The sequence below is a fragment of the Diospyros lotus genome, chromosome 6, assembly GCF_014633365.1.
Source record: "Diospyros lotus cultivar Yz01 chromosome 6, ASM1463336v1, whole genome shotgun sequence".
In the NCBI taxonomy this organism is placed as follows: domain Eukaryota; kingdom Viridiplantae; phylum Streptophyta; class Magnoliopsida; order Ericales; family Ebenaceae; genus Diospyros; species Diospyros lotus.
The window spans coordinates 2,219,680-2,245,549 of NC_068343.1; the positions used below are offsets into that span (position 1 = coordinate 2,219,680).

Consider the following 25,870-nt stretch of genomic DNA (forward strand, 5'->3'; position numbering starts at 1 on the left):
TTCCACTCTTTTCCATTCCATTACTAACCCCCTCCCAAACCCCAAGCACATTTCTTAACTCTCTCAACAAGTACAAATTCAGTTCAAGCATATCATAGAACCATGTGATGGAATTCACCTTAATCAAACATATAACCAGTCTTCAAAGGAAAAAGTTGGTGAAACAGTTAAAAAATATCATATATGCCATTGAATTACATATATCTCCCTCTTAACTGTAATTATGATATATAACATATGTATGCACTATGTCTACAAAGAATATAACAGAAGAATTAAACCCTTCTAAACACACTTTCAAATTTAGTTCTAATCTTTCTAAAAGTCATTGTATTATTAGCCTCTTCAGCGCTTTTGGTTATTTTACTTTTTGAGTACTTAAGGAGGGGGGAGGAGGGAGGAAGGAGGGGAAGCATACCCTTCTTTGGACCACCACATGCTGATAAAAAGAGGCAATGAACTGCGGCAGAGGTTCGAGAAAGAGATATCAGTAAAAAGTATAAATGAAATAATAATCATGACTAAACCAAGTAAAAAATTGCTGCACATGTTCAATCATTAATGAGTTAAAGCCAGAGTGCAGGAGCTAACAAAATATCCTGTGGTATGATCATCAATAAATACAGTATTTTCTGCAAGGCATCTGTCGTGTTGAAACAATATAGATGCTTGTCATTAGCATGGCAAATGGCATCATTCACATTAGTAAAAAACATACAACAATTAACCGTCATAACATGCAAGCATCAATATGCATGACCTAGATTCAGCAACTGTTCATCCATCTGTTTTTCTTTAAATGCAGTACTGTTTCCTCAACTTTCAGGAAATGGCATCAATTTTGTGTCAGGATAAATTTTCCCACATAAAGAGAGGAAAATTCAAGAAAAAAATAATTAACAAGATCTAAAAAAGAGCTATCCAATCTACAAACCTGAGAATTTCGAGCAAGTTCAAGACCAAAATTGAAAGATGGACTCAATGGACTGCCTGATCCTACTCCATAGCCTATAGCACAACTCCAATTTGCTAAATTTGTATACCTTGCTCCATCTTTGCTCCCAGCTATGCAGAACAAGAACAAAAAAGAGAGTGTAATATCAGTTCTCTGTGAATCGTATAAGAATCCCAGGAATGCTGTAAGCAGACTGAATCAAGCATATGAAGTTCAAGATGGTACACACTAAGCACAAATTACTAAGAAAATTTTGTTACAAGTAAGCCATGTCAGTATTAAGCCATTTTTGTGGATGCAAACAAGTTAATAGTCAACAGTTGATTATGCTTAGCCCAGATTCATAAGCCACTGAGAAAATTTTGATACAAATGCAAAATTACTAAGAAAATTTTGTTAAAAATAAGCCATGTCAATATTAAGCCATTTTTGTGGATGCAAATGAGTTAGTAGTCAACAGTTAATTATGCTTAGCCCAGATTCATAAGCCACTGAGTCCACTTGGAACATAAGGACTGGCATATGTCATCTAACAGAACACAATTCTGATAATTTAATTATGAAGTACGTAATACTTCATGTGTTCAATGTCTGATATCATGTTCATTGTTATTACAGCTAATTAAGTTAGAGATGCAGCATAAAATTATAACAGAATGCATCCTACAAGTACTTAATTCTACAAGCATCAATATCCAGAAGACTGTTAAATATCAAGAGCTGAGAACCAAACCCGTGACAGTTTAGTAATTTAAACTAAAAAGATCACTCACCAAAGGAATGTTAAATAATGAGAAAATCAAGGATGAAAACCAAGAACTGTAAGAATTCTAGCAAACCCCAAAGCATGAAAAAAAGAAGTTCTCCAAAACCTTAACCCTCTCCTTATTGGTTGTGATGGAAAACTTATCAAAGAAGTGCTCTCTACCAACCATAGAGAATGCTCACCAAAGTCCAAAGAAACTGAAACTTCAATCTTAGTGTTAATAAATAATGGTCAATACTTACATTGTGGCTCATATTGCACCCCAGTTGTTAACCTTCCTATCTTGCTCACCAGCCATGCACTTTTTGGGAACTCATCTCCCGCTTCATCAAAAAGAGCATAAGAAAATTTGTTGATTATAGTTACCAAATGATACATCCAAAATTCCAATTCAGAAAAACAAAGATAGTCAAGGAACCGTTATTCTCAGAATTTTAATAGACAAATAGTGGCCAATAACAGCTGACTTATTGCTACTAAAGTGGCACGTCCATGACTGCATGATATGACATTTAAACAAATGAAAAGAGGAAACAGGTGAAGCAACATTACAATAGAGATGCAAAGAAACAATTGATTCAAGTTCACAAGCAACATAGAATGTTGACAGCAGAAGAACTGAAGCACAAAGAGCCATAACTCATCTGAAAATAAGAGAAAACTCAATTACTTGCAATGCAGATCACATACAAGACAATGGCATTAGTGTGGCTCCAACTGAGAGATTTGGTGACCCATATCTCAAGCCCATAACACCATAATCTTCGGAAGACACCCTGCATGATACATCAGCCTTTTCAATCTGACACCATTCACATGAAGGCAACAATAGACTAGAGAATCTACAAGATAACTTACAGGTAGGAACATACCTATTTTTTAGTAGTACTGGGAAAAAACCAAATGCTCCAATACCATATTTAGGGTAGTAAGCACATGACCTTATTAGTAAAATCCTATGATGAAAGCAAACAGACAAACATTAGAAAATGAAGACAATTGGCTACTGAGTACAAAAATTCTTACAAAAAAAAGTGCTCCTTACGGATCAGCATTTGATACAAAAAGGTCCATGAATGTGTGAGGATCATCAACATCACTGCGCGGAATGTTACATTGTCACTCAATAAGCATTTGATGGAATCAATATCATAGTTGCCCAAGACACACATGATACGTATTACAAACAAACACCACATTACCTTTGCCAGCGGAATTGAGCATTTCCTATGATTTTCTCCTCAGGCTTGTGATCGAGTGGACCTGAGACCTGAACATGCTAAGTGGAACAATATATCCTTCCAACTGATGTTCAATTATTAATTTAACAAAATCCAGGATACGTTGCAAATAGAGAAACAAACTTTACTTGAATTAAGACACTTCTTAAAGCAATGTATCAGATCTTGTGAAACAGCTTCAGAGCTAAAGCCAGAATATTGTTTTTTTTTTCTCCTTTTTTTGCTCAGTAAAGTCAGAATATTGTTTATATAGAAAGGAGGGGGGGGGGGGGGGGGGGGGGGTTTGAAGCCAAAAAGAACAAGAAAGAAACATTGCATCCATTTATGATGGCTCACGCAGAAAGGAACTTAACAAAGACAATGAATCTTTTGATAAAACATGCTATTTATACATGAAATGTGTAAATAACATGCAATTATAGGACCTTCATAACTGCTTCATTGATAGACAAAAGAACAACATTGAAAAAAGATTAACCCTTTTTGTTCACAGGATACAACAGAGAAATCAATATGCATGGAACGCTATTCATGATATAAGACTATAAAGAATACTCTCCACTGCGTACCTTCAAACAATATTTATCTGTAAGACCTAAATACCTAAGAAATGAGAACACAAGCACTGCATGGATGAAAAAATTACACTAACATAAGAAGGCAAGAAAACATTAATGAAATTGCTCTAATGAAAAAGTTACAACTTGGATACAGTTGCAATTAAATCAACATGTGGATCATCAATAGGCTTTAGCATGATTCTTGTCCTAAAATGCCTAGCTTCTTCAAAGTAATCTTCAAACAGGCATCTCAAAGCAAGTTTCCCGAATAATAAGTTATATGATGACTCCAACATCCTGCATCATCCCATGATGAGTAAATAAAAATCAACTCTAAACATCTCTTCAAACTGAAATAAGTCACAAGCTTTAAAAAAATTATCAAAGTTGGGTACCAGCATGAAGCCTGTTTGAAGCAACAACAGGGAAGCGAAAAATGTAAAATGCTGAACAATAAACCCATAACTTATCTTTATAATTCTTATTGCTATTTTTATGGGTAAATTCATTATATAGTAAATACAGAATTGATTAAAGAACATGATGGATGAGGAATTAGGACTGAATTCATTTTCAACGGTACAGTTGCAAACTTGTTCACTTAACATAGTGTGCGTGCATATGCATACATTTAAAGTAGTGTCCCAATCAGTAACTACCCTAGTAAGCAGGCACTGGCAAATATCAAGTGAACCCTGCGATTGCAACTAGGAGAAGATAGCACCATTACAACTGACAAACAATTGATAAAATTGAAAAGATAGTATCAAAAAAGGATAATCATACGAACTTTACTGATGCTCTAACACAAAAAAAAAAAAAAAAAGATGAGCAAAAATCAAAAGATGAATAAAAAGGAATCGTGTACAGAATATTCTACATTCTACAAACAAAATGAGAATAAATTCAAGCATATTCCCATATTATTGTTAGATATAGAGGAATTAGAACTGATAGAATCCATAAATGATCATAAAAATCGAATAACTAGTACCGAAATACACAACGGAATAAAATTCAAGCTATTCAGGATGCATAGACATACAATCAGATGATTCAGACGAATCTTACTTGTAAGCACCAAATTTAGATATTATGTGTCTATCTGCGTGCAATTGGAGGCAGGGGGTTAGAGCGAAACCTGGTGCGGGCAGCGAGGGGAGGGAAATCGAAGAGCGGCGGAACCAACACCATCGGCGGTGGAGGTTCTTTGTTTATCCAACTGAACCATTTCCACATCCTCTCTCTCTCTCTCTCTCTCTCTCTCTCTCTCGCAACGCAAGTCTCTCTCTGAAGATTGCCGTGAAATGCTCTTTGGAAAACTATCACGAATCAAATCGAAGTGGGACCCGGGGGCGTAAGGAGGAAGCAATTTGGGAACCAAAATGTTCGGAGACCCGACCGCACATCTCTCCGTCCGGGTTTTCGCTGCAATTCGAGACTCTTTCAACTTTCTAAAGGCCAACAATCCAGTGACCGAGTGACGTGGCAGTTAAATAGAGCAGGCAGGGCCAAACGCTAGTATTAGAAAATGTTTTATCCATTAAATTATTATTTTTTTTTTAGTTTTGTTTATTTTATAAAACATTTTTTAAAAATTAGTTTTATGTATACAAGTATACATATATGAACATATATAAATAAATATGTGTACATAAATATATATATATACAAAAGACACAAGCAACATAACAATTATCTGACATGGATAATTTGAAAGAAGAGACGTGGGCCCCATGTGGGGTGGTGAGGCCCACACACCACCTCCTATTAGCCCGAGCAACATATAAGTTCTGTATATATATATATGTGTGTATATTTTGTATATATATATGTGTATATAACTATATACATATCTTTACTTAAACTCATAATTTAATTTTTATATTTTAATTTTTTTTATAATAATTTAAACTTTTCATTATATTGATTACATTCTTAGATCATATATTTTCTAATCAATTGTAAGCCTCAACAAGATAGTAACCAACACATAAGTAACACACACTTATTAAGAAAGTAACAAATATAAAAACTTGTTTGTTGGGACAATAAAAGAGTGCCAGATCAAATTTAAAAAAAAAAAATATTTCCGACATCTACTCAACTCACTCTCTATTTTCAACAAAATTACAAAGCTTTTACTTAGGCAATTAAAAGAGCTAATAGCATGGGAGAATTATTTGAAAATAAATATGAAGGAGAAAAAGGCCAAAGCTAAAGGTGCTCAAACAACAAAGTTGGACACTTTCTTTATCTCGTCACCAATTGCAGCTATTTCTTGTCCTATCACACCGCTCATTCTAGCGTTATTGTTAATTGTCATATTTGCTAATTCCTCATCCCCTAACAATCTCTTTGGTCTTAAGCCACTTTCATTTTTATCCTTTACTTCTCAATCATCGCCAGACACTCAAGAAATAAGTTACGATAAATATGGTAATTAACAACTAAGACTACGTTCTGTTTATTGTTTTTAAATCATTTTTAATTTTTGATTTTCTAAAATAATAAAAACGCATTATTTTTACTGTTTTTAAAAATATATTTTTGAAAATAAAAAAAAATTATAAAGAAAACTCAAAACAACAAAAAAATATTTTAAGTGCTTTCATCCAAAACAAACTCTAAACTCAAAATATATTTATTTATTTATATTTTATTATTATAATAGAAAAAATATTACAAAATTCATTAACTATATATTTTTTTAATAATATATTAACATTAAATATTTCTAATTTACTGAATAATCAAATTTATTGAATAAAATATTATTAAAAATTATTTTCAAATTTCAAAGAGAACGCGTGTTTTAATTTTCTATTTTAAGAAATAGTTTTTCAAAATGACAAAGAGAACGTGTTTTTAATTTTTTAAAATAGATTATCAAAACAGAAAACTGAAAATGAATTCAAAACTAAAAACTGAAAATTGAAAAGTAAATAAAACGCAACCTAAGATTTTTTGGAGACGGATTGTAAATGATCGAAGGATAATTTGGATATTTTAACACACATACATTCTACACTCTAACTTAATTTTGATGAGGTGTATAATTGATTTGAAAATATATGATCCAAAAATGTAATAAAAATAACAAAAATTTCTGTTGATGTAGAAAAAAGTAAAAAATATAACATTTAAATTATAGATTTAGCCATATATTTTTTGTGCATGTATATGCATATATATATGTATGTGTATATATATATTATGTATATTGTATTTATTTATAAATATATACATGATTTTGACAAAAAAAATTATTTATCACTTTTGATATAAATAAGAGAATGAATTATAGTTTTCAAATTGATAAGTTAATAAAATATATTTATTCTAAATTTTGAATAAAACATTTTACACCTAAATAAACAAATAATTTCATTTTAACTTCAAATTTATAAACAAAAGTAGAAAAGCCACCCCAAGTGGGACGTGCCCCGGATCTTACATCCTCCATGTAAAAGTTAACGATACACAGGCAATTTTTTTTGAGTTGTAGTTTTAATATTTTTTATTTTTTTTAAACACTAAAAAATATTCTTAAACTACTTTTATAATATTAAAAAAAATTTATGATTATTTCGTAACATTAAAAAAATATCGAAAACATATTTTCAATTTGAAAATTCATTTCTATTCACGAATATAAATGAATTTTTTTTTATCTCTAACTCAAAATTCTTAATTTTTTCTAAAATTGTATTCAAGAATTTGTTTGCATATATTACTAAATTTGTGTTTATTTTTAAATTAAATAACTATGTTTTATATTTAAAATATATTTATAAAAAGTTCTTATATTTTTTATTTACATATTTCTCTCGTATTTTTATTTTTTTTAAATAATATTTTTTAATTTATATTTTATATCATATTCATTTCACATTTTTATTTTTATACAACACACATAAAAGTTTCCCAGAAAGGACAATAATGGAATCCGATTCGTTCTTTACTGCTTCCAGTCAAGTTGTCTATGAATTGGATGCATGCTAACTCCACGCATCGACGACTGTCGCAGTTGACAGATTGTTCTTGGGGTCCTTCCCAACCACACCAAGCTTGCATTATCATTTATGAAAATGAAAACGTTATTACTAAGGCATGCAAGAGTAATATTTGTATAATTATTACATTAATATTATTATCGTTTGAATATAATAATAAATTTATTAATTAAAAAGATCATCGATAAATCATCTAGGCCGGCAAGAGAGAACAATTAAAAGACATAACAAAGATGCTATACAAACATTATAATACTTAAATCAGATACTAAAAATGCTGAATACTTTGATATCGTATTTAAATCAGTATTTAAGACATCAATTTTCTGAAATAAGGATTTGTTTATCTATAAAGAAGTATAGAATAATTCTAAATTCTCTAAAATTAAAATTTTTTTATATGGTGTTTATTTATTACCAAAAATATCTGTCTTAACATTCTTAAATCTAATACGATTGAGATCTTTATAAATAATGTTTATCCGTTATCTTAAGGTTGTGTTTAGGATTAATTTTTTTTTTATGAATGGTATCTATTATTTTCATAAAATTTTCAAAAAAAAAAAAAAAGAATATCGATATGCAGTTTGGCCATTACAAATGCTTTGACAGTCTCGGGCGTGATAATCTAGTGTCGACGGTCTTAGGCGTGATAGTTTTGGGCGCAACAGTCTCGTGTCGGGGTTTCCAGCGTGATAGTTTCGTGTTGGCGGTCTCGTGGCGGCGGTCTAGGGCTCAACAATCTCGTGCTTGGTCGTCGACGTCCGCCGCGGCCGTTCTTCATCGTTGCCATTTGTCGCGACCGTGGTTAGTCGTCACCCGTCCGCTGCACATGCCCTCCACCTTCTTAATTTATATTTTAAAATTTTATATGTATGTTAGTGGGAACTGGATGGGAGGAACAAGCCAAGGCCCATGGCTGCCGGTCGGGGGTCGTTTAATCTCCGGACCAGCACGGCTTTTTGGGTTGGCCCATTTTTTATTATATTAAATTTTTTAATATTTTTTATGACACATCAAATATATTATATTATATGCCTAATTAATATAATTATATAAAGATGTCACATTAATTGTCTCTATTAATGTCTAAAAATTAAGAGCTCACGCAGGGCCAACCCTAGGCATAGGCTGCCTACGCAGCCGCCTGGGCCCATGCCCATTTTCAGCAAGCAGAGGGGCATGTTCATTTTAATTTTTAGATTTTAAATTAATTAATAAAATAAAATTAATTAAAAATAATAAATTTAAAAATATAAGAGACGTTAGGGCCATGCCTATTTTAAACCATTGTCAAATTTTAATTAATCTCACTCTCTCACCTTTTTTTTTTTATCAATAATTAACTCCATGAGTATCAATATAATTTTTAATTAATCTCAATTTCTTATATTCTTTTATTAATAATCAATTCCATTTCTATGCGTCTGGTAATAGCACTTATCCCCTCACAACTATTCCATATATTTTTAATTAATCTCAATCTCTCTCTTATATGACTGTATCACGACTATTTTCATGCATCTGGCAATGGTCGCGACTCCATCGTGTTCCTCAGTTCCACTCCTTCTCAATTTTTTATCCATCCATTATCATTGCATCTGTCATCAATTTGCACAAGTATAGTTCCTCAATCCAATTGATTTCATAATTATGTATTATTTTTAGTGATTCTATTTTCGTCCTCATCATCTCGTTGTGTGATTTATCAGTTATGTCTTTTGATTTTTTTTATTAACCCTTAAATTACCAATTAATTTTGTGTTTATATTTCAATATTTGTGATCTATCTCTTATTAGTGAATTTACACTAATGGATTGACGATTATGTCTATTAAAAAATATATGTTTGAACAAATTAATTATAATAATTTAATTATTAATTTTTCATCTAAAAATATTAAAAAAATAAATTTAAAATAAAATATTATGAATTTTATATAATAATTTTTTTATTTATATTAATTTTTTTTAAATATAATCGTAGAGTACCTCATAAAAAATTTAGTTTAGGACTCCTATTATCTACTGGCCGGCTCTAGGCTCACGCTTACTTTCTACCTAAAAAATTAAAATAGAAATGGAGGGAAGACGGGTAGGTATTAGGGTTGGCAATGGTTCAGTTTGGTTTCGATTTTTGCCAAAGCCAAAACCATAACCAAACCAAACTTAAATTACTAAAACCAAAACCAAACCATTACCCATTTGGTTTTAAAAATTTAAAACCATAATCAAACCATTCGGTTTCGGTTTGGTTTCGGTTTAACCATGGTTTTTTTAGTTTAATCCATATCAACAAATAAAGACAAATAGCATTCATAATTTTTTTTGATAATTTCATAACAAACAAAGATAAATTCTAATAAAGTTATCTTATTCTTGCATAAAGTTACAAAACTTATTAAATATAAAATCACGTTTCCAAACCTACAATTGTTAAAATGAATAAATTAATATGTGCATAATTAAATTGTAATTTAAGCTAAAAAAAATTAGCTACGAAAGTTAATGCCTTCATCAACAACATTAATATATTCATCGTAAATTGATGCATATCCATCTGAAATGAATGAGCCAACTCCATCTAACAAAATTATAAATATAAAAAATAAATTAATATGAAGAGAGATGAGGCAGAGAGTGAGAGGCAGCGAGGGTGAGAGAGATCGAGGGTGAGCGAGATCGAGAGGGGCCGAGCCCTAGCGAGAGCAAGAGAGATCTAGCGAGGGCGAGTGAGAGCAAGAGAGATGCAGAGAGCGAGGGCGATTGGCGAGCTTGTGCGGAGGAGCAAGAGAAATGAGGCAGAAAATGTGAGAGAGATTGAGGGCAAGCGAGAGCAGGGGCCGAGCCCTAGCAAGAGCAAGAGAGATCCAGCGAGGGCGAGCGAGAGCAAGAGACATGCAGAGAGCAAGGGCGAGGGTGAGCGGACGAGCGAGAGGTATCGAGGGTGAGAGAGAGTGAGAGTGAGGTTGAGAGAGGAAGGAGAAGAGAAGGGAAGAAAGGTTTGCAAGCAAGGCAATTGGGTTGGGGTGGGCTAACCTCAGGTGGGCGAGGTTGTATATAATATATATTATATATACATATTATATATATTCAGTTTGATTTGGTTATCCACCATTTGGTTCGGTTTTGGTTCGGGTTTTAGTTTGGTTTTAGTGAAAATCATAATCAAACCATACCTATTGAAACAGTGTTTGATTTTTCTCCAAACCAAACCATTACCCAATCAAATAATTTTTAACCGCGTTAATTGATTTGGTTCCTCACGATTTCAATTCTAATTGCCATCCCTTAGTGGGTGCACGTAGGTGGACCGACCTGCGCTGCCAACTGGCTGAATATCCTCCAATAAATAAAACAAAGGCTTATTCGCATTGCTTCGGATTGGAGGCTCCCATTGAATCTCCGTGGCCCCTCCTTAACGGAATTACTTGTCTTTTCCATTTCAACTTCTGGGTATTGGTGGTTTTGACAAGAAAAAAAGCAAAAATGCTTCTTTATCCATTCATGTGGTGATAGAGATTTGAGAGGTAAGGCTCTAAATAAAGTTCGATTCAGATGACCCACACCAAAGTTAATAATTAATTGAATCCAAATTAAACTTATAAATACGAGGAATGGCATTCGAATTAGGAGGTAATATTTTTCTAACTTCTATTCCCTCCTATTTGTCATTTTTCTGTTTTTTTTTTATATTTTCATTTCACGTATGTTGTACTGAATTTAGTATCAGACAACCATTCTAAGAATGCTCTCAAGCAATCATTATCTTTATTTTGTAAATCTGACTTTGTATTGTTCGTTCTGACCACCACAATATTTTTCACTTAACTCGGGAATTAGTGGTGCATTTTTTGACATCATCATTTATTTTTTGAAAAGAAAATTTTATTTAAATATTTAAATATATATTTATATTGATATTTTATATTATATGTCATATAAATAAATATAATAAAACAATAAGATTTTTTAAAATGTCTCCAATGTATCTTGGTTTCAATGGTTAAGATGAATTTTTAGTATATATGAATGCCTGAGATGATTTCAAATTTTAAGTATTTTCGTCCATTTTCACTATCTTTTGTCTATTCTCTATTTCTATCTCTCACAGATCCACCCACCTATTCGTTCACTCTGTACATCTTTCTCCCTCTCTCTTTATCTCTCTCACAGATCCACCCACCCATGCTATCGCTGGCCCCCTTGTTACCCCATCAACCATCGTCGCCCCTTCATTGCACATTCTCTTGGCGCGTTATCACCAGCAACCAACCCATCACCCTCACTCAATGCCTCTCTATCTCTTTCTCCCTCTCACAAACTCACCCACCCACCTACAATGGCTGCCCCTCTATTTCTCTTTATATATATATATATAGACCCACCCACAGTGGGTGAGAGAATTGAGGAGAAAGATTAAGAGAAGATCGAGACCCAGAGAGAGTTGAAGGCTGAACGGTGGCTAGTGGGGCCGATTGTAGTGGCGACCGGTGATGGAGCCTGAAATAGTGAGCGGCTAGAAGTGGCGAACGACGAGCTGGGCTAGCAGTAGAGAGCTAATGCATCGGTTGGAGGTGCAGTCGATGGCGATCGAATGCGGCGACGCTTGGCGACCATAAGTAATAGGGTTGAACGACGATGGCAGTCGAAGGCGAGCATCGACTAGAGACGGTAGGTGGTTGTGTTGGCCGCGATGGTGCATGATAGTGGCTAGGAAGTGCTAAACGGTGGCGGGAAAGGCTGCAATGATGGTCGATGAGGGCTCAGGCCTGGGACTAAAGGCAATTGGCATGGGTGGTTCAGCCGTGCATGAAGGAGAAACATGAGGAGGAAGAAGAAGATGGCAAGGAAAAAATAAAATAAAAAAATAGAAAAATAAAAGAAAATATAAAATATGAAAAAAAAAGGAGAAAATAAGAGGAAATGGCATTGTTGATGGGTGAGTTTTGGCACAAGGAAGGCAGCCAAAGAGGTGGGTGTGAGCGTTTGCTGAGTTTCTCCTCCACATTAGTTGATGTAAAAATAATTATATTTGAATTATTTGCATTATGTGGGATAATGTAGAATAAGTATTGGTTTGGTTTGATTAAACCCTTGGTTGATGTTATTTGGAAATTGTTGATGGGTGAGTTTTGCAGGTGAGACCCCTTTCTTGTTTTTTATTTTTTTATTTTTTGTGAAAATATTTTTAGATAAAATATTTAAAGTTAGAAACATTAATCGATATTTAAAGTTTAAAGTAAAATTAAAAACATTGCACATATAATATTTTTAGATAAAATATTTAAAGTTAGAAAGATTAATAGAAAGTAAAAATATTTTTAGATAAAATTACTTTAATTGATATTTAAAATTAAAAATATTACACTTATAATTTGTGTCTATTTACGTATGCCTGTTAATAAGATAAAATTATAATTATAATTTGTGTCTACTCGATCACCGTAAAATAAAGAGTATCATAGACTATAATTTTTTTTAATTTTTTTTCTTAAAAAGTATCATTCTAAATATTCTAATTTTAAAAGCATTTAATACTTAATTTTTAAGTATTCTAAATATCAATAGTGTAAGTTTTGAAATATCATGTAAGTTTCACAGCAGTGTAAATTTAATGTATAAAATTTGATATTTAGAATTTAACATGAATGATTCAATTATAAAAGAAATAACTTTAATTTCTATTTTTGGTTTAGTTACAATTTTGTTTTATTTGTTCTTATATTTTGACTTACAATATATTAATGAACATTATAAATTTGATATGTTTGTTTATTATTTAAATTTTGTAGAACGTTTAATATAAATAAAATTATTATAAATTCTTCATAAATTTTAACATAATATGTATAAATTATAATTATATTTTAATTTTAATATTATTTATACCGTACCTCAGGCACGGGTATATTATATGTTGGTTAATAAAATATGATAATGCTTAAATGAGCATTTTCATTTTTAAAAAAATAAAACTCAAAGCTGAACTTGGGAGCGATGTGATGGGTCTTGGTCTTTTGGAAATAGAGAAAAAGAAATTTGTCTTTTGTAAAGGCTTATTATGGGATTGTTGAACACTTTCTAATGATAACCAGGTAAGGTTCATTCATTGGACCAAGAAGAAGAATGGGTCAAGGTTGGCTGTCCCTCCTGGCTTCCCATGCGGTTCGTCCTTTTTGACCATGTTTGGAAAACTTCCAAAGATTTCGCGCTTTTGCAGCAGTTGCATTGGAAAGATGGGAGAATGGGTGGGTTTAAATTAAATTAAATTAAATTAATGGAGAATGGTTGTTGTTCTTTTCAACTTGTACACGACTCACATCCATGGCATGATACAACCAATACTATGTTGTTGCACAAACTCTCTTAATTAAACTTCGAAATTGACTAAAGTAGTCTCTAGTTTTTTTAAAAAATTAATTACGACACTCCTTTTGTTATTAATAATAATATTAAATAAATTAATTTTACATATTTTAAAATTTGGGTTTTTGGTCAAAGAACCTTTTTAGGAAAGTCAAAATTGAATTAACAAAAGATAAAAGTTCAAAAAAATACTTAAAACTAAAGATTTAAAGTTTATAGAGTGTTTGGTATTAAGACTTTAAATTTTTAAAGAGCATATGATCAATTTATTTAATGTTGTTAATAATAGAGGTGTAATTTAAAATTTTAAAAATATTTACTTGTAATAGGCAAAATATTTTGAGCGAGTGTACCCCAAATAACAACCGTACGCACCGCACCGAAAGGCTTGAAAAAGGCCGGGGCCCTGACAGACCACGTGGGACGAAGCAGGAAGGAACGAGTGGATGGAGGGGGAAGAAGGACGGAGCCGTGGAAGAGGAACATTTATGATGCGGCCATACAACAAAATTGAGAATAAAGGAAAGAAAAGAAAAGAAGAAAATTGTGAATAAACAACGGAACGAAAGGCGCTGGACGCAACAGGGTTAATAAGGGGCCATGGCGCCAACTTCAACGACGTTTCTCGAGTGGAAGTCATCCGTTGCGCCTCGGCAATGTACGACTCTCTCTCTCTCTCTCTCTCTTTATCTCTGCCTTCTTCTCTAGATGTGTCTGCGCATGTTTGCGTAAAATGCGATTCATGTTCTTTGAGAGTTTGTCTAATACTTTTTTGCCGTGTTGATGCTTCAGATCCTGTAAAGAGAAGCATCTCCTCTTCTGTTCGTACAAGTAACGGCTCTGCTTCGATTAATCAGTGCGAGCGGTGTATCAAACCGGAGCGGAGGCAAAGAGATCCGTTCTAGTGTAAGTTTTGATGTATAATTGGATACGTGATTGCTGTTTGATTTAATGCCTCAACGGAACTTTGTGGATGTTGAACTCTGGATGTTCAATTCTGCGAATGGGTAGTAGCTAGACCTTTTCTGAGTGGTTCGTGAATGGAGTTTCCGTCTTCTCTTTTATGGATCTAATTTTTTGTGAAATACCGTCTGTTTGCTTGGGGAAAGGTTGTGAAGAAAAATCTTTATTTAAATTATAGTAAGTTTCTCCATCTTTGAGAAAACAAAGTTTACTATTACAAGCTTAATACAACTAGCAACTCGGCTCCGTTGAGTTTTAACATTTTCAAGAAGTAAGAATACTGAAAATGTTCGAATATACGAGTGTTTGATTATTTTCTATTCATCCTTTTTTCTCTTTTGTGTTTATTAGCTTCCACTTACAGGCGGACGGATAAATCTTAATAACGAATTTTTCCTGGCTTAACAGTTTGATAGCTTACAGAGAGGAAACTTCTAATCTTGTCTGGTTAGAAGAAAGGGGAAGCCTCTTTGCTTGGAAGTCCCGGTCTTCTATTTACTCATCAACGCTTCTCATCTTGCAGGTGAATTCCAATGGCTACTAGTGTAGCTGCTGGAAGCGGAAACCTGCACTTTAAGGAGATTGTCTGCAGGGTACAAGGGTGCAGAAACACTTCTCGGGTCTCTTCTTTAGCCTTTCAGAGATTTGTACAGAAGGAGCTCTCGTGGTATGGGCATGTTTATTATATTTATCTACGCTAATGATATACACACTCTCCCCCCCCCCCGGGCGCCTTAATCTTCAAATTCAAGTAAAAGAAACACGTCCTTGGTGAAAAATGTGTGTTTAAGTGCAAATTGATATTATTGCCAGCAGCTTCATTTAGATCATTATTATTATCTTTAATACAACATCTAGTTGCACATAGTATGATGTGCTTTTTGTTCTAACAAGGAAACCCCTGCAGAGACTAAAATTAGTTGTATAGCGTACCAAAAATTTACTTTATATTTTTATGTACCTCTATATCGTGTGTTGAAATCGTTTTCCTGTATGCGTTTTTGCATTGAAAAAGCAGAGAATATAAAATTCATTTAAGAGGAAAAATACGTCCAATGTGTGTTTTGACTTGTAGAGTTAATTGACAAAAAAATTTCAGAAGCTCACATAAATTATCAAGCTTCCATTTGGCATATTATCATTATTATAGTTTATCCACATAATGTGACTTGGCCCTTGTTTAACAAACATCCTCTGCGGACACTAAAATTTAATTTTATAGCATATTTAAATTTCATTTAACAGTGTATGTACCTCATCAGCTGCATTGTAGTCCCGTTCCTAGACTAATTTTTCCATAAAAAATCTGAGAACTTTAATCTTCACTGTGACATGTACTTCTAAGTTCACAGGTTTCTTACTTTTGTGCATTTAGGTCTTATGGGTTGTCCAAGCTCTTGCACATCCAGAGGCATAACAGGCTCGCTTCTTATATTCATGGGAATTCTAAGCCTCTTAGAACAGTCGCCTCATCTTGCCTGGGAGATGGTTCCACCAAGTATTTTGATTTTGCTGTCATAGGTAGTGGGGTTGCTGGCCTTCGCTATGCTCTTGAAGTTGCAAAGTGTGGAACTGTTGCAGTGATTACCAAGGCTGAGCCCCATGAAAGCAACACAAACTATGCCCAGGGTGGTGTCAGTGCTGTGTTGTGCCCTTCCGATTCAGTGGAGAATCACATGCGAGACACAATTGTAGCAGGTGCTTACCTATGTGATGAGGAGACAGTTCGAGTAAGCTTCAAACTCTTGCATTGGCTTAATTTACCATCATCACATCTTATCTTGTGTGAAATGCAGTTATACAGAATCTGACAACTTGATAATCTGAAAAATCATAGTCATAAGTTTGCTCTTATAACCCTGTCGGAAATTGCTTGCTGAATGTGTTGACTCGAGATAGGGTACAGAATTGTTGAAACCTTAATGACATCGAGTTGTAGTTTATGCTAGTGTATGGTTTTATAATTGATTCCTTATGGCTTAAGAGTGATGGAATGACTGCACCTAGAGTTTTCTCTTCACTCTGCTTATTGATTCATATACTTCGTCATTATGTCGTGTGAAGATCAGTATGTGCAATCTCGGTTGTTTCCGGATCTCAACAATGTTGAGATCTATGTTTATCCACTTCCGTTGTTTTGTACCCTAATGACATCAGTTCCTTGACAAATTTCTGAACACTTTTTTCACGAACTTAAATGTAGCAATGCATATTTTGTGTAACTGGTTCTTCTGGAGGCAGCTGCATCTTTTCTTGGAACATTATTTTAGGCATCCCTTCCCTAATGTTGAGCTTGATCTCAGATTAAGTTATATTCTCCAGGTTGTGTGTACTGAAGGGCCTGACAGAATTCGAGAATTGATTACCATGGGTGCATCATTTGATCATGGCGAGGATGGAAACTTGCATCTAGCTAGGGAAGGGGGCCACTCACATTGCAGGATTGTTCACGCTGCCGATATGACAGGGAGGGAAATCGAGAGGGCACTTCTGGAAGCAGTTGACAATGATCCTAATATATTCATGTTTGAGCACCACTTTGCAATAGATTTGCTGACTTCTCAGGTTTGTTCTGTCACATGCTTACTCTTGTTTTACTCAAATATTAAATATGCCTTGGATGATAAGTGCTCCCATCTTGAATCCTAAGTATCTCCTAGTGAATGGTCGGATCATAGCATTAGATTTAAGATGGTGCATCACCGCCGGCTTGATTTAGAAAGTTCTATCAGTATCTTTTTAACAATTTAGCAGGCACTTTGGAATTACTGCATTGTTTTCGGCTGACATGAATAGACATTGCTGGGCTTGCAGGATGGTGCAGAGACGGTTTGTCATGGTGTTGACACTTTAAATACTGAAACTCAAGAGGTGACGATGATTCTTGATTACTTGCTTTTTCCCTCATTTATTCTGAAAATGTCAAATATTAAATGTTTTTTCTTTTTTTATTTTATTTTACCGAGGAAACTGATAGTTTGCTTTTTCGTATCTGTAGGTGGTACGGTTCATTTCAAAAGTGACCTTGCTTGCATCAGGCGGGGCTGGACATATCTATCCAACAACAACAAATCCTCCGGTACTGTTTTGTTGTTCATTTTTCTGTCATTAATCTGCATATTTTTCTTTCCACGTTCTTATTCTTTCTTGATGTATTCTTATAGGTAGCCACTGGTGATGGAATGGCGATGGCCCATCGAGCTCAAGCTGTAATTTCCAATATGGAGTGCGTAATTTTTTATACACTGCTAAGAAACATTTAACGAATTTCTTAATCATCTTATGCCGACCTCATTGTATATGGGAAGATAAATATGTTCAGCAAAATGTGCTACTTTGCTAAACTTAGGTGTTAGGGGTTCAACTTTGGAGGTTCCATGTAAATGAAACTAAATATCTGCATGGTGTAATTCCAATGTTTTGTTTGCTAAGAACAGAGATTGGATCATAGCATAAATTTGTCAAAATTGTCTTATGACCATGAAGTAGATGAAACAAATATTCTGTTTCATGTATTAAATAACCAAAATTATCTTAAAAGAATAATTTATCACCCATGGCAAGAATAGGGCTTCCAATTCATGGTGACTAGTAAGGATTTCCAGAACTGAAGGTAGCCTTACCTAGTGACATAATCACTGAATGGCTTTCTTTGGTCATCTAAACTACAACCCAGTTTATTGGTATTATGTTACATCACTGACCCATGTTCGCTTCATTATTATGTGCCAGATTTGTTCAGTTTCACCCCACTGCTTTAGCAGATGAAGGCCTTCCAATCAAACCATCCAAGACCCGGGAGAATGCTTTTTTGATCACTGAAGCTGTCCGAGGCGATGGAGGTATCCTCTACAATTTAGGCATGGAAAGATTCATGCCCCTGTATGATAAGAGGGCAGAGCTTGCTCCTAGGGATGTGGTGGCTAGAAGTATCGATGACCAACTCAAGAAGCGCAACGAAAAGTATGTCCTACTCGATATCAGCCATAAGCCTAGAGAAAAAATTCTCTCTCACTTCCCCAACATAGCTGCCGAGTGCCTCCAGTATGGCCTGGATATATCCCGTGAACCAATTCCAGTGGTTCCTGCTGCTCATTACATGTGCGGTGGAGTTCGTGCAGGCCTCCAGGGGGAGATAAATGTGCGTGGTTTATATGTGGCCGGTGAAGTTGCTTGTACCGGTTTGCATGGAGCTAACCGGCTTGCCAGCAATTCATTACTTGAAGCGCTGGTGTTTGCTCGACGAGCTGTCCAGCCTTCCATAGATCACATGAAGAGCTCTAAGATGGACCATGATGCTTCAGATGAGTGGGCTCGGCCAGTCGTGCCCATCTCACTTGGAAGAGATGTGCTGAGCAAAATCGTGAAGAGAACGAGGGAAGTGAGGAAGGAACTGCAATCAATCATGTGGAAGTACGTTGGAATTGTTCGGTCAACGACAAGGCTAGAGACTGCAGAGCGGAGGATCGGGGAGTTGGAGCTGAGTTGGGAGGCTTGCTTGTTTCAGCAAGGGTGGGAGCCGACTATGGTGGGACTTGAGGCATGTGAAATGAGGAACCTCTTTTGCTGTGCAAAGCTTGTGGTAAGTAGTGCCCTTGCGAGGCACGAAAGCCGTGGCCTTCACTACACTACTGATTTCCCCGACCTGGAGGAAAGCGAGAGGCTTCCAACGATTATCTTCCCCTGTTCGCCTGGGGGAAGCACTTGGAGTTCGCGACAACTTCACCAGCAACACATATGACTCACAGTGCAGGGGACCGTTACTTTTGCTGTGGGAGCTTATTTATGCAGATGCACTTTGTTTTGCTCCTTTCATTTATCATTGGACTAGGTACCAAGGGGTACAATACCGCCCTTGTACAAGGAAGGACAGTCAAAGCTCAATGTGTATTGTCTTGTGAACAGGCTCCCAAAAGATGGAGCCAATAAACGAGATAATTTATGGGTCCATGCAGGGGGTTCCAGTTGAAGGGCCTTCTGTTCCTTAATAAATGATTATAGGGAACTTGCTTCTTACGATGACAAATAATTAAGGGGTACATTTCTCTTTGATCCTTTGTGGTTTGCCTTGTGGTTTATTTTTAGAAATAGAAAAGTTAATTTGCCCCGACCTTTTTGAGTTTGATCAATTTGGCTCTGTACTTTCTTTTTTCAAATTTATTCCTAATTTTTTTTAAAGCGGTTTGATTTAGGCATAAATATATAATAAATACATACACGGCTATTTATTAATTAAATTGATTTTGATCCTACCTAATTTTATCCTTATTTAATTTAATTTTTTTTATTAATTTTAATTTGAATCCGATTCGACCTAAAGCCGATCCCATTCTATTCGAACCACTACGTGTAACTATTGCATTGGGTCACCGGCACCACCAAAGCACAAGGAGTCCAAAATCCGGTGGGGCCACTCATGCATGCTGTTAGTCCACGTGCCTCGACCTGCACAACGCCAGCAGAGCCGAAAAGCCAAGGCCCAGCTGGCCAGCTGAGCTGAGCTGATCTACTCACCGCATTCATCTCCTAGAAACCAAGCGATCGTCGCTTGCAGCGTACTGCTTTCTAGCAAGAAGCTTTGGCAAGCCGCCATGGATCGCCTGTTGCCTTGGCGGCCGTCGCCGGAGAGATGAGCGATTTTAGTGGTGGTGTGGCGGCTCAAAGCGCTGCCGCTTTTCGGCGAAACTTTCTTCGGCGAGCCTTCCGGAAGGGCCTGCGATCGCCGTCTCATCGTAGATTTTACCGGTAAGAATACTTGTAGTGCTATTGCTCGTGATAGAAATAGTTTTCGATTCTTCAACTCAACGCAGCTGAAAGTTTGGGGTTGCCGTACTTTGAGTGGGTACCTGGACTCAATCGGGACAAATCTCCGGCCCCGGTGCTAATTTCGCGATCGGCGGTTATCGTCGGTGAGTTTAATTTCTGCCTCTCTCATTGAAGATTTCGATTGACTGTGATTGATTACGAGCAGTGATAAATAAAGTTTAATTTGGTGAAGATCCATGGAAACGCGTTAGCTTGGATAGCATAATGAAACCCTAATATGCTGCCTCTTCCCTCAGCTTTGTCCCTTCTTTATTAAATTCATGAAATGATTTACTAACATGTTTGCACCATCTGAGATGGATGAATAACCAATGGAACAAGACAGATTGTTGAAGGGTTTCTTGCAATCACAACATTCTAGTTACCTAACTTAGCAGAAAGTGTCCCCATTGGTGTGAAAATGTACGAAGAGACAGAGAAGATCAGAGGTCAGCATCTTACACTAGAAGGAGGTTAAGTTGAAGTTAACAACAATGGAAACTGAAACTCCACCCATTCTTTATTGCAGTAGAAGATAGACAAAGATGAAAGTGACAAATAGAAATCTCATCATCTCCATAAGCCTTGTGCCCAAGCTGAAGTAAGTAACCGACAATTCAAAACAGAATCACCTCCCAATCATCATTATTTGACTTTGTTGCAAAAGCTAGCAATGAATCGAAGAAAGCCAACAACAACCTAGTATTTCTATGCGAACATATGTTTTACATACATGCAGTGCAGGGCATGCAGGCATACGCCAACAGCAACAGGTTCGTTATAACCTGGTGGTTTCCTTGGTAGTAGTCTTTGAGTTGGTGTCAAGGAGGGTTTCCAGTGACCTAGTTTGCCTGTTTCTTACCCTTCCCGCTTCCTTTAATAGCTCAGCCAGCCTGCGCTTCTCGTCATCCACATCTGGGTTTGCAGTACCAAGCTTCTCCTCTCTCATCCCGATGACATATTCCAAGATTTCAATTGCATCGCCTGACCTGCATAGAGTAAAGAAGTATAACTAGAGGAGTGGAGAATGTACAAGTTTCATGTAATTCTTCCAATTGAATCCTGTTTCAGTTTGATCCAAACCGCATTGTAACCACTAGAGCATGGTGCATTTGATGCTGGATTTAGCCCCATCATTTCACATCCAAGCTTCTTCCTCTCAAAATCGTGGAGCAGGAAGGCAAAGATATGCAACATTTTGATGCATCTAAAGCCGTTATAAGCTATAAGGTTGAAAGAGTATCATGTAATGGCAAAAAAGAAAGAAAATATGTAGCAGCAAAACAGAATGGGTACCTGCCCATTGCATCATAAGTTCCTGCAAGATTGCTGTAGACCCCTAGTGTATCAGGGTGATAAGGGCCGTACTCATTCTCCAAAATACTCCTTGCTTCTTCAAACAAATCAGTAGCCTCGTTTATAGCGTAAAGTTGCACACAGGCAAGGCCCATTTGGTTCAGGGCAATGCCAAACAGAGCAGATTTCTTCTCCCCAATCTCCCGGAACTTCGAAATGGCATCTTTGAAGGAGTTGTAGGAATCAGAGTAGTGCCCTGTCAAATAGTATAGTACTCCCATCTGGGCCTCAATCCCTGCAATTGTGCTTTGCTGACCTGGTGCATTGCCGTATATCTTCAGAGCCTTCTGCAGTAACCTAAGTGCCTGCTCGAGTTCATCCATAGATTCATAGATAGCAGAAACATCAGTGAGACCGCTAGCAATCTCTTCTGCGGGGCTCCCAGGAATCGGCCTAGCGTAAATTCGAAGTGCATTTTCACAGTATGACTTGGACTCTCTAAATTTGCCTATCTTGTTGTACAAGTTAGCCAAACGGACAAAGACTGAAGCAACAGATGGATGGTTCTCTCCTTTAGTTGACTTAAACGCAGTGAGCGCCTTCTGGTAAGCGAAAATAGCCTCATCATATCGTGCCAAAGATAAATATGCATCTCCAATGCTGCAGTCAATGGAAGCCACATCGGTGTCCTGCCCATTTCCTGCCATTGCCATGCTTGCTAGAACATAATGCTCAAGAGCAGTTTCGTGATGGCCCTTTGACTCGCAGATAAGCCCCATAAGTCTCCTATCGGCTGCTTCTTGAGGAGAAGCTGGGGAGGCATTCTCCTTGTGGATGTTAAGAGCCAACTGACAAAGCTTCTCAGCCTCATCGAATTGGAATGCTTGAACATGGGCTTCAGCAACATACCTGCAAGTCTCACCAAACCGGGCATCCTTTTCTCCAAGAACTTGCCTCTGGATCTCCAAGCCTGCGGTATAGCACAGTATAGAGTTCTCAATCTGGCCGAGCATCGCATATGTGTCTCCCAGCTGCATGCACCCTGCAAATTTGGCAAGTGCATGGTTTTGGCCTTCATCGATCACTGGAATTTCAATCGAACGCTCAAGAACAGGAATCGCCTTGCTGTACTGGCCAAGACGACAATACAGTGCTGCCACAACATGCAGACACATGACTAGCTCCAAATTGGGCTTCTCATTTGCGCAACTGTCGAATGATTTCATCGCTCTAAGAGCCATTTCAAGAGCCTTCTGTGGATTCTCCCCCGAAGAAACCAACTCTGTCGTTTGCTTAAGCAAATAAGGTCCAAGATACCCTGCTTCAAGAGACTCCTCTGCTCCATCCTGCAACTTCTCCCCGCCTAAAGGTGGATTTCTGTCATTTGGGCCAGGCTTTCTTGGAGCCTTACCGTTCTGCTTCCCAATAGGCGGCCTCTCGTATAAGGATTTGGTCCTCCTACTTAGTGGTTGCGTTGCTTCAGAGTCCATTAATGGCAGGCGAGAGCCCTTCTTGGAAGGAAACGACCTAGCGCCTTCCAAGTGGGCCCCCTTCTTCTTCCCACGCTTGTCGTTCATGCTGTTAGAAGAAACACGGGATTCAAAACAACGCCCATTTTGCTTCTCAGAGCCAACAATTCCAGCTTCTTTGTTGTTCTCAACCACCACCTCCTTTGTTATCTCAGCCTCCCCAAAGCTCCCCCCGGCGTAAAACCGCAACTCAGAATCGATCCTCGACTCCTCGCCATACGACAGAAAGCTCCGCCTTGACGGGGACTGATCGGAGCTCTGCATCTCGCAGACATTGTGATAGAGCTGCTCGATCGAGGTATCGGCGCCTCCATCCAGAGCAAGATCGATAGAATCAGAATCAGGACTGTGAGTACTCAATGGACTTCTGGGAGACTTTTCGGTGAAGATTTCCTTGTGAGGAATGTAGCTTCCGCTCGGCTCTCTCGACAGATTATCCATATCTAATCCCTCCATTACCAATTCAGGCATCTCGGGTCACCAATTGAATTCACAATTCCTCTGTAAACAAAACAACCCACGTTTTTCTTCCTATTAAACAACACGTTTCATATATATATTTTATGGGACTAGAATAGCATCAACTAACCAATCTCAGGACCAGAACAACAATATCTATTTAATGCTGGGAAACGAAATTTCATGAAATTAGACGACACGGAAAGAATACATATAGAAAAATCAAGAACAGGAATGAATGCCAAAGCCCCAAAAGGACAATGAAAACGAATTTATGCTAATCAATAAAAAGCGAATCATCCGTACCTGATTGAGAATCCACCCAAGAAGAAGGAAGGAACTGGGTTTTATTCACAGACGCGTACAAGAGATGGGTCTGAAATGAATCTCCAGCTTTCTCACAACATATCAATATATATAACTTGATGAGGAGGAGGAGAAGAATAGATTAGGAAGATGAAGGCGACAAGCTGGGTATTCAAAATCGATACATTTATTAATATATATGTATATATGGCATATACGTATGTATCTATAATGGAGTTGGGTTGGAGAAAGGTGGAACGTTGAAGCCAAAATGAGGGCGACCTCTCTCCCACCACCAAACGCCGCCGCCTGCGTCCGACGGATCCGCCGTCTACGTCTCCCGGAAAATTTATGTGTTTCCGCGCGGAACGCGATTAACGGCTTTTCGACGCGAAATGAAATGACTGCGAGGGCTCCCGTGACGGCGCTGTCACCTAAAGGCGGGGGTCAAAGCTCGGGCCAATCGTTGCACGAGGTTTATGTGCCTCTCCTACGTGGCGAGTCCTGGTTCGGTGTTTCCGGGTCTTGTTAAGGTGCGGGGCGTTCATTGATCGAAGGCCAACCGACATTCGGAATTTCAATCTGATCTGATTATGATTAATTGGCCAGGCGGGGCCCCACATTTGGGCAATTATCTTTTCTCACCAGCCATTTTTATTATTTTCAGCATTACCCTTTTTAATTATGAATCGAATAGTTATTTATGAGTAATATCATTAATGATTATCTAAATTGAGAAATGAATGCAATTCTTGTAAAATCTTAAATTAAGAACAATATATATATATATATATATATAGCCAGCTTTCTCACCGGAGGGGAGGCTAGTTCCAGGGGGAATAATCTGGTACAATCTGTATTTATATTAAAAAAGTGGGGCAATGTATTAAATAAGAACAAATGATTGGGATGGTTAGCAATTAGCCGGAAGCTGCACTATTATGAAAAAGTGAGGTCTAATCATCAATTATTGATATTAATATATTATCCTAACTTGCCTGTTGCCTTTACTTAGCCATTGGTCCCAAGGCATCTTAAGATACCTCTTATTACATCTCTGTAATGATTTTATTCTTTTTTCATCATTAAATTTAGTTTCCATCTTTATGCCATGCTCAAATGTTGTGCTGGATTTAGCCAATGAGAAAGAAAGAGAGCAGGGAGAGAGATAAAAGAAAGAGAAAATGGGGAAAGAAAATGTCAATTAAGGGTTAAATGGTCTTTTTACTCAATATCGGACAATCTGAAATACAATATATATTATTATATATTGTACATATATTTTAATAAATATATATTATTAGCTTATTATAGCTATATATTTGAAACAAGACCCAGTATGATTTCATATTAATACTATATCATATTAATGACAAATCTTATTGAAATGTGTCTTGATTTTCAAATATGAATCCGATATTAGAAATTGACATGACCCAAATAATTTAGGAAAATACCCTAAATGTGATTTTTTTTCTGGAGAGTAACTGTGCTCTCTGGGCTTGGGCTTAGGTCAATATGGAGAAACTCTAAATAGTAATTTCTTAGGTCAATGTATAATAATCTTAGTTTCCTAACATCTCAGGTGATAAAAAGTTATTAATC

At 36.4% G+C, this 25,870-nt stretch overlaps 3 protein-coding genes across 4 annotated transcripts in view; 1 reads left to right on the plus strand and 2 right to left on the minus strand.

Moving 5' to 3' along the window:
- The window catches only part of LOC127803965 (uncharacterized), a 106,840-nt gene that overhangs the window by 2,631 nt on the left and 78,339 nt on the right, over positions 1-25,870 (minus strand). Inside the window, exons 2-10 of one of the 2 annotated variants that reach the window (XM_052340646.1) lie at positions 4,664-4,789; positions 3,675-3,819; positions 2,924-2,991; positions 2,767-2,820; positions 2,594-2,677; positions 2,412-2,497; positions 1,964-2,044; positions 935-1,065; positions 419-460 (exon numbers count right to left, since the gene is read on the minus strand). In XM_052340646.1, the coding sequence (XP_052196606.1) occupies positions 419-460; positions 935-1,065; positions 1,964-2,044; positions 2,412-2,497; positions 2,594-2,677; positions 2,767-2,820; positions 2,924-2,991; positions 3,675-3,819; positions 4,664-4,761 (789 nt within the window). In that variant the 5' untranslated portion in view covers positions 4,762-4,789. Of the gene's footprint in view, positions 1-418; positions 461-934; positions 1,066-1,963; positions 2,045-2,411; positions 2,498-2,593; positions 2,678-2,766; positions 2,821-2,923; positions 2,992-3,674; positions 3,820-4,663; positions 4,958-25,870 lie in introns of those variants that run through there. The other variant, XM_052340647.1, reaches the window with a different exon arrangement.
- LOC127803960 (L-aspartate oxidase 2-a, chloroplastic) lies at positions 14,412-19,927 on the plus strand. Its single transcript, XM_052340642.1, has 9 exons — positions 14,412-14,565; positions 14,700-14,813; positions 15,394-15,537; positions 16,246-16,600; positions 17,193-17,435; positions 17,685-17,741; positions 17,869-17,949; positions 18,035-18,096; positions 18,603-19,927. The coding sequence occupies exons 3-9, from the start codon at positions 15,404-15,406 to the stop codon at positions 19,609-19,611; spliced, it is 1,941 nt and encodes a 646-aa protein (XP_052196602.1). The 5' UTR covers positions 14,412-14,565; positions 14,700-14,813; positions 15,394-15,403; the 3' UTR covers positions 19,612-19,927.
- On the minus strand, positions 21,300-23,971 carry LOC127803959 (protein KINESIN LIGHT CHAIN-RELATED 2). Its single transcript, XM_052340641.1, has 2 exons — positions 21,972-23,971; positions 21,300-21,664 (listed from the first exon to the last, which is right to left on the minus strand). Exons 1-2 carry the CDS (start codon positions 23,969-23,971, stop codon positions 21,454-21,456), a joined length of 2,211 nt encoding a protein of 736 aa, XP_052196601.1. The 3' UTR covers positions 21,300-21,453.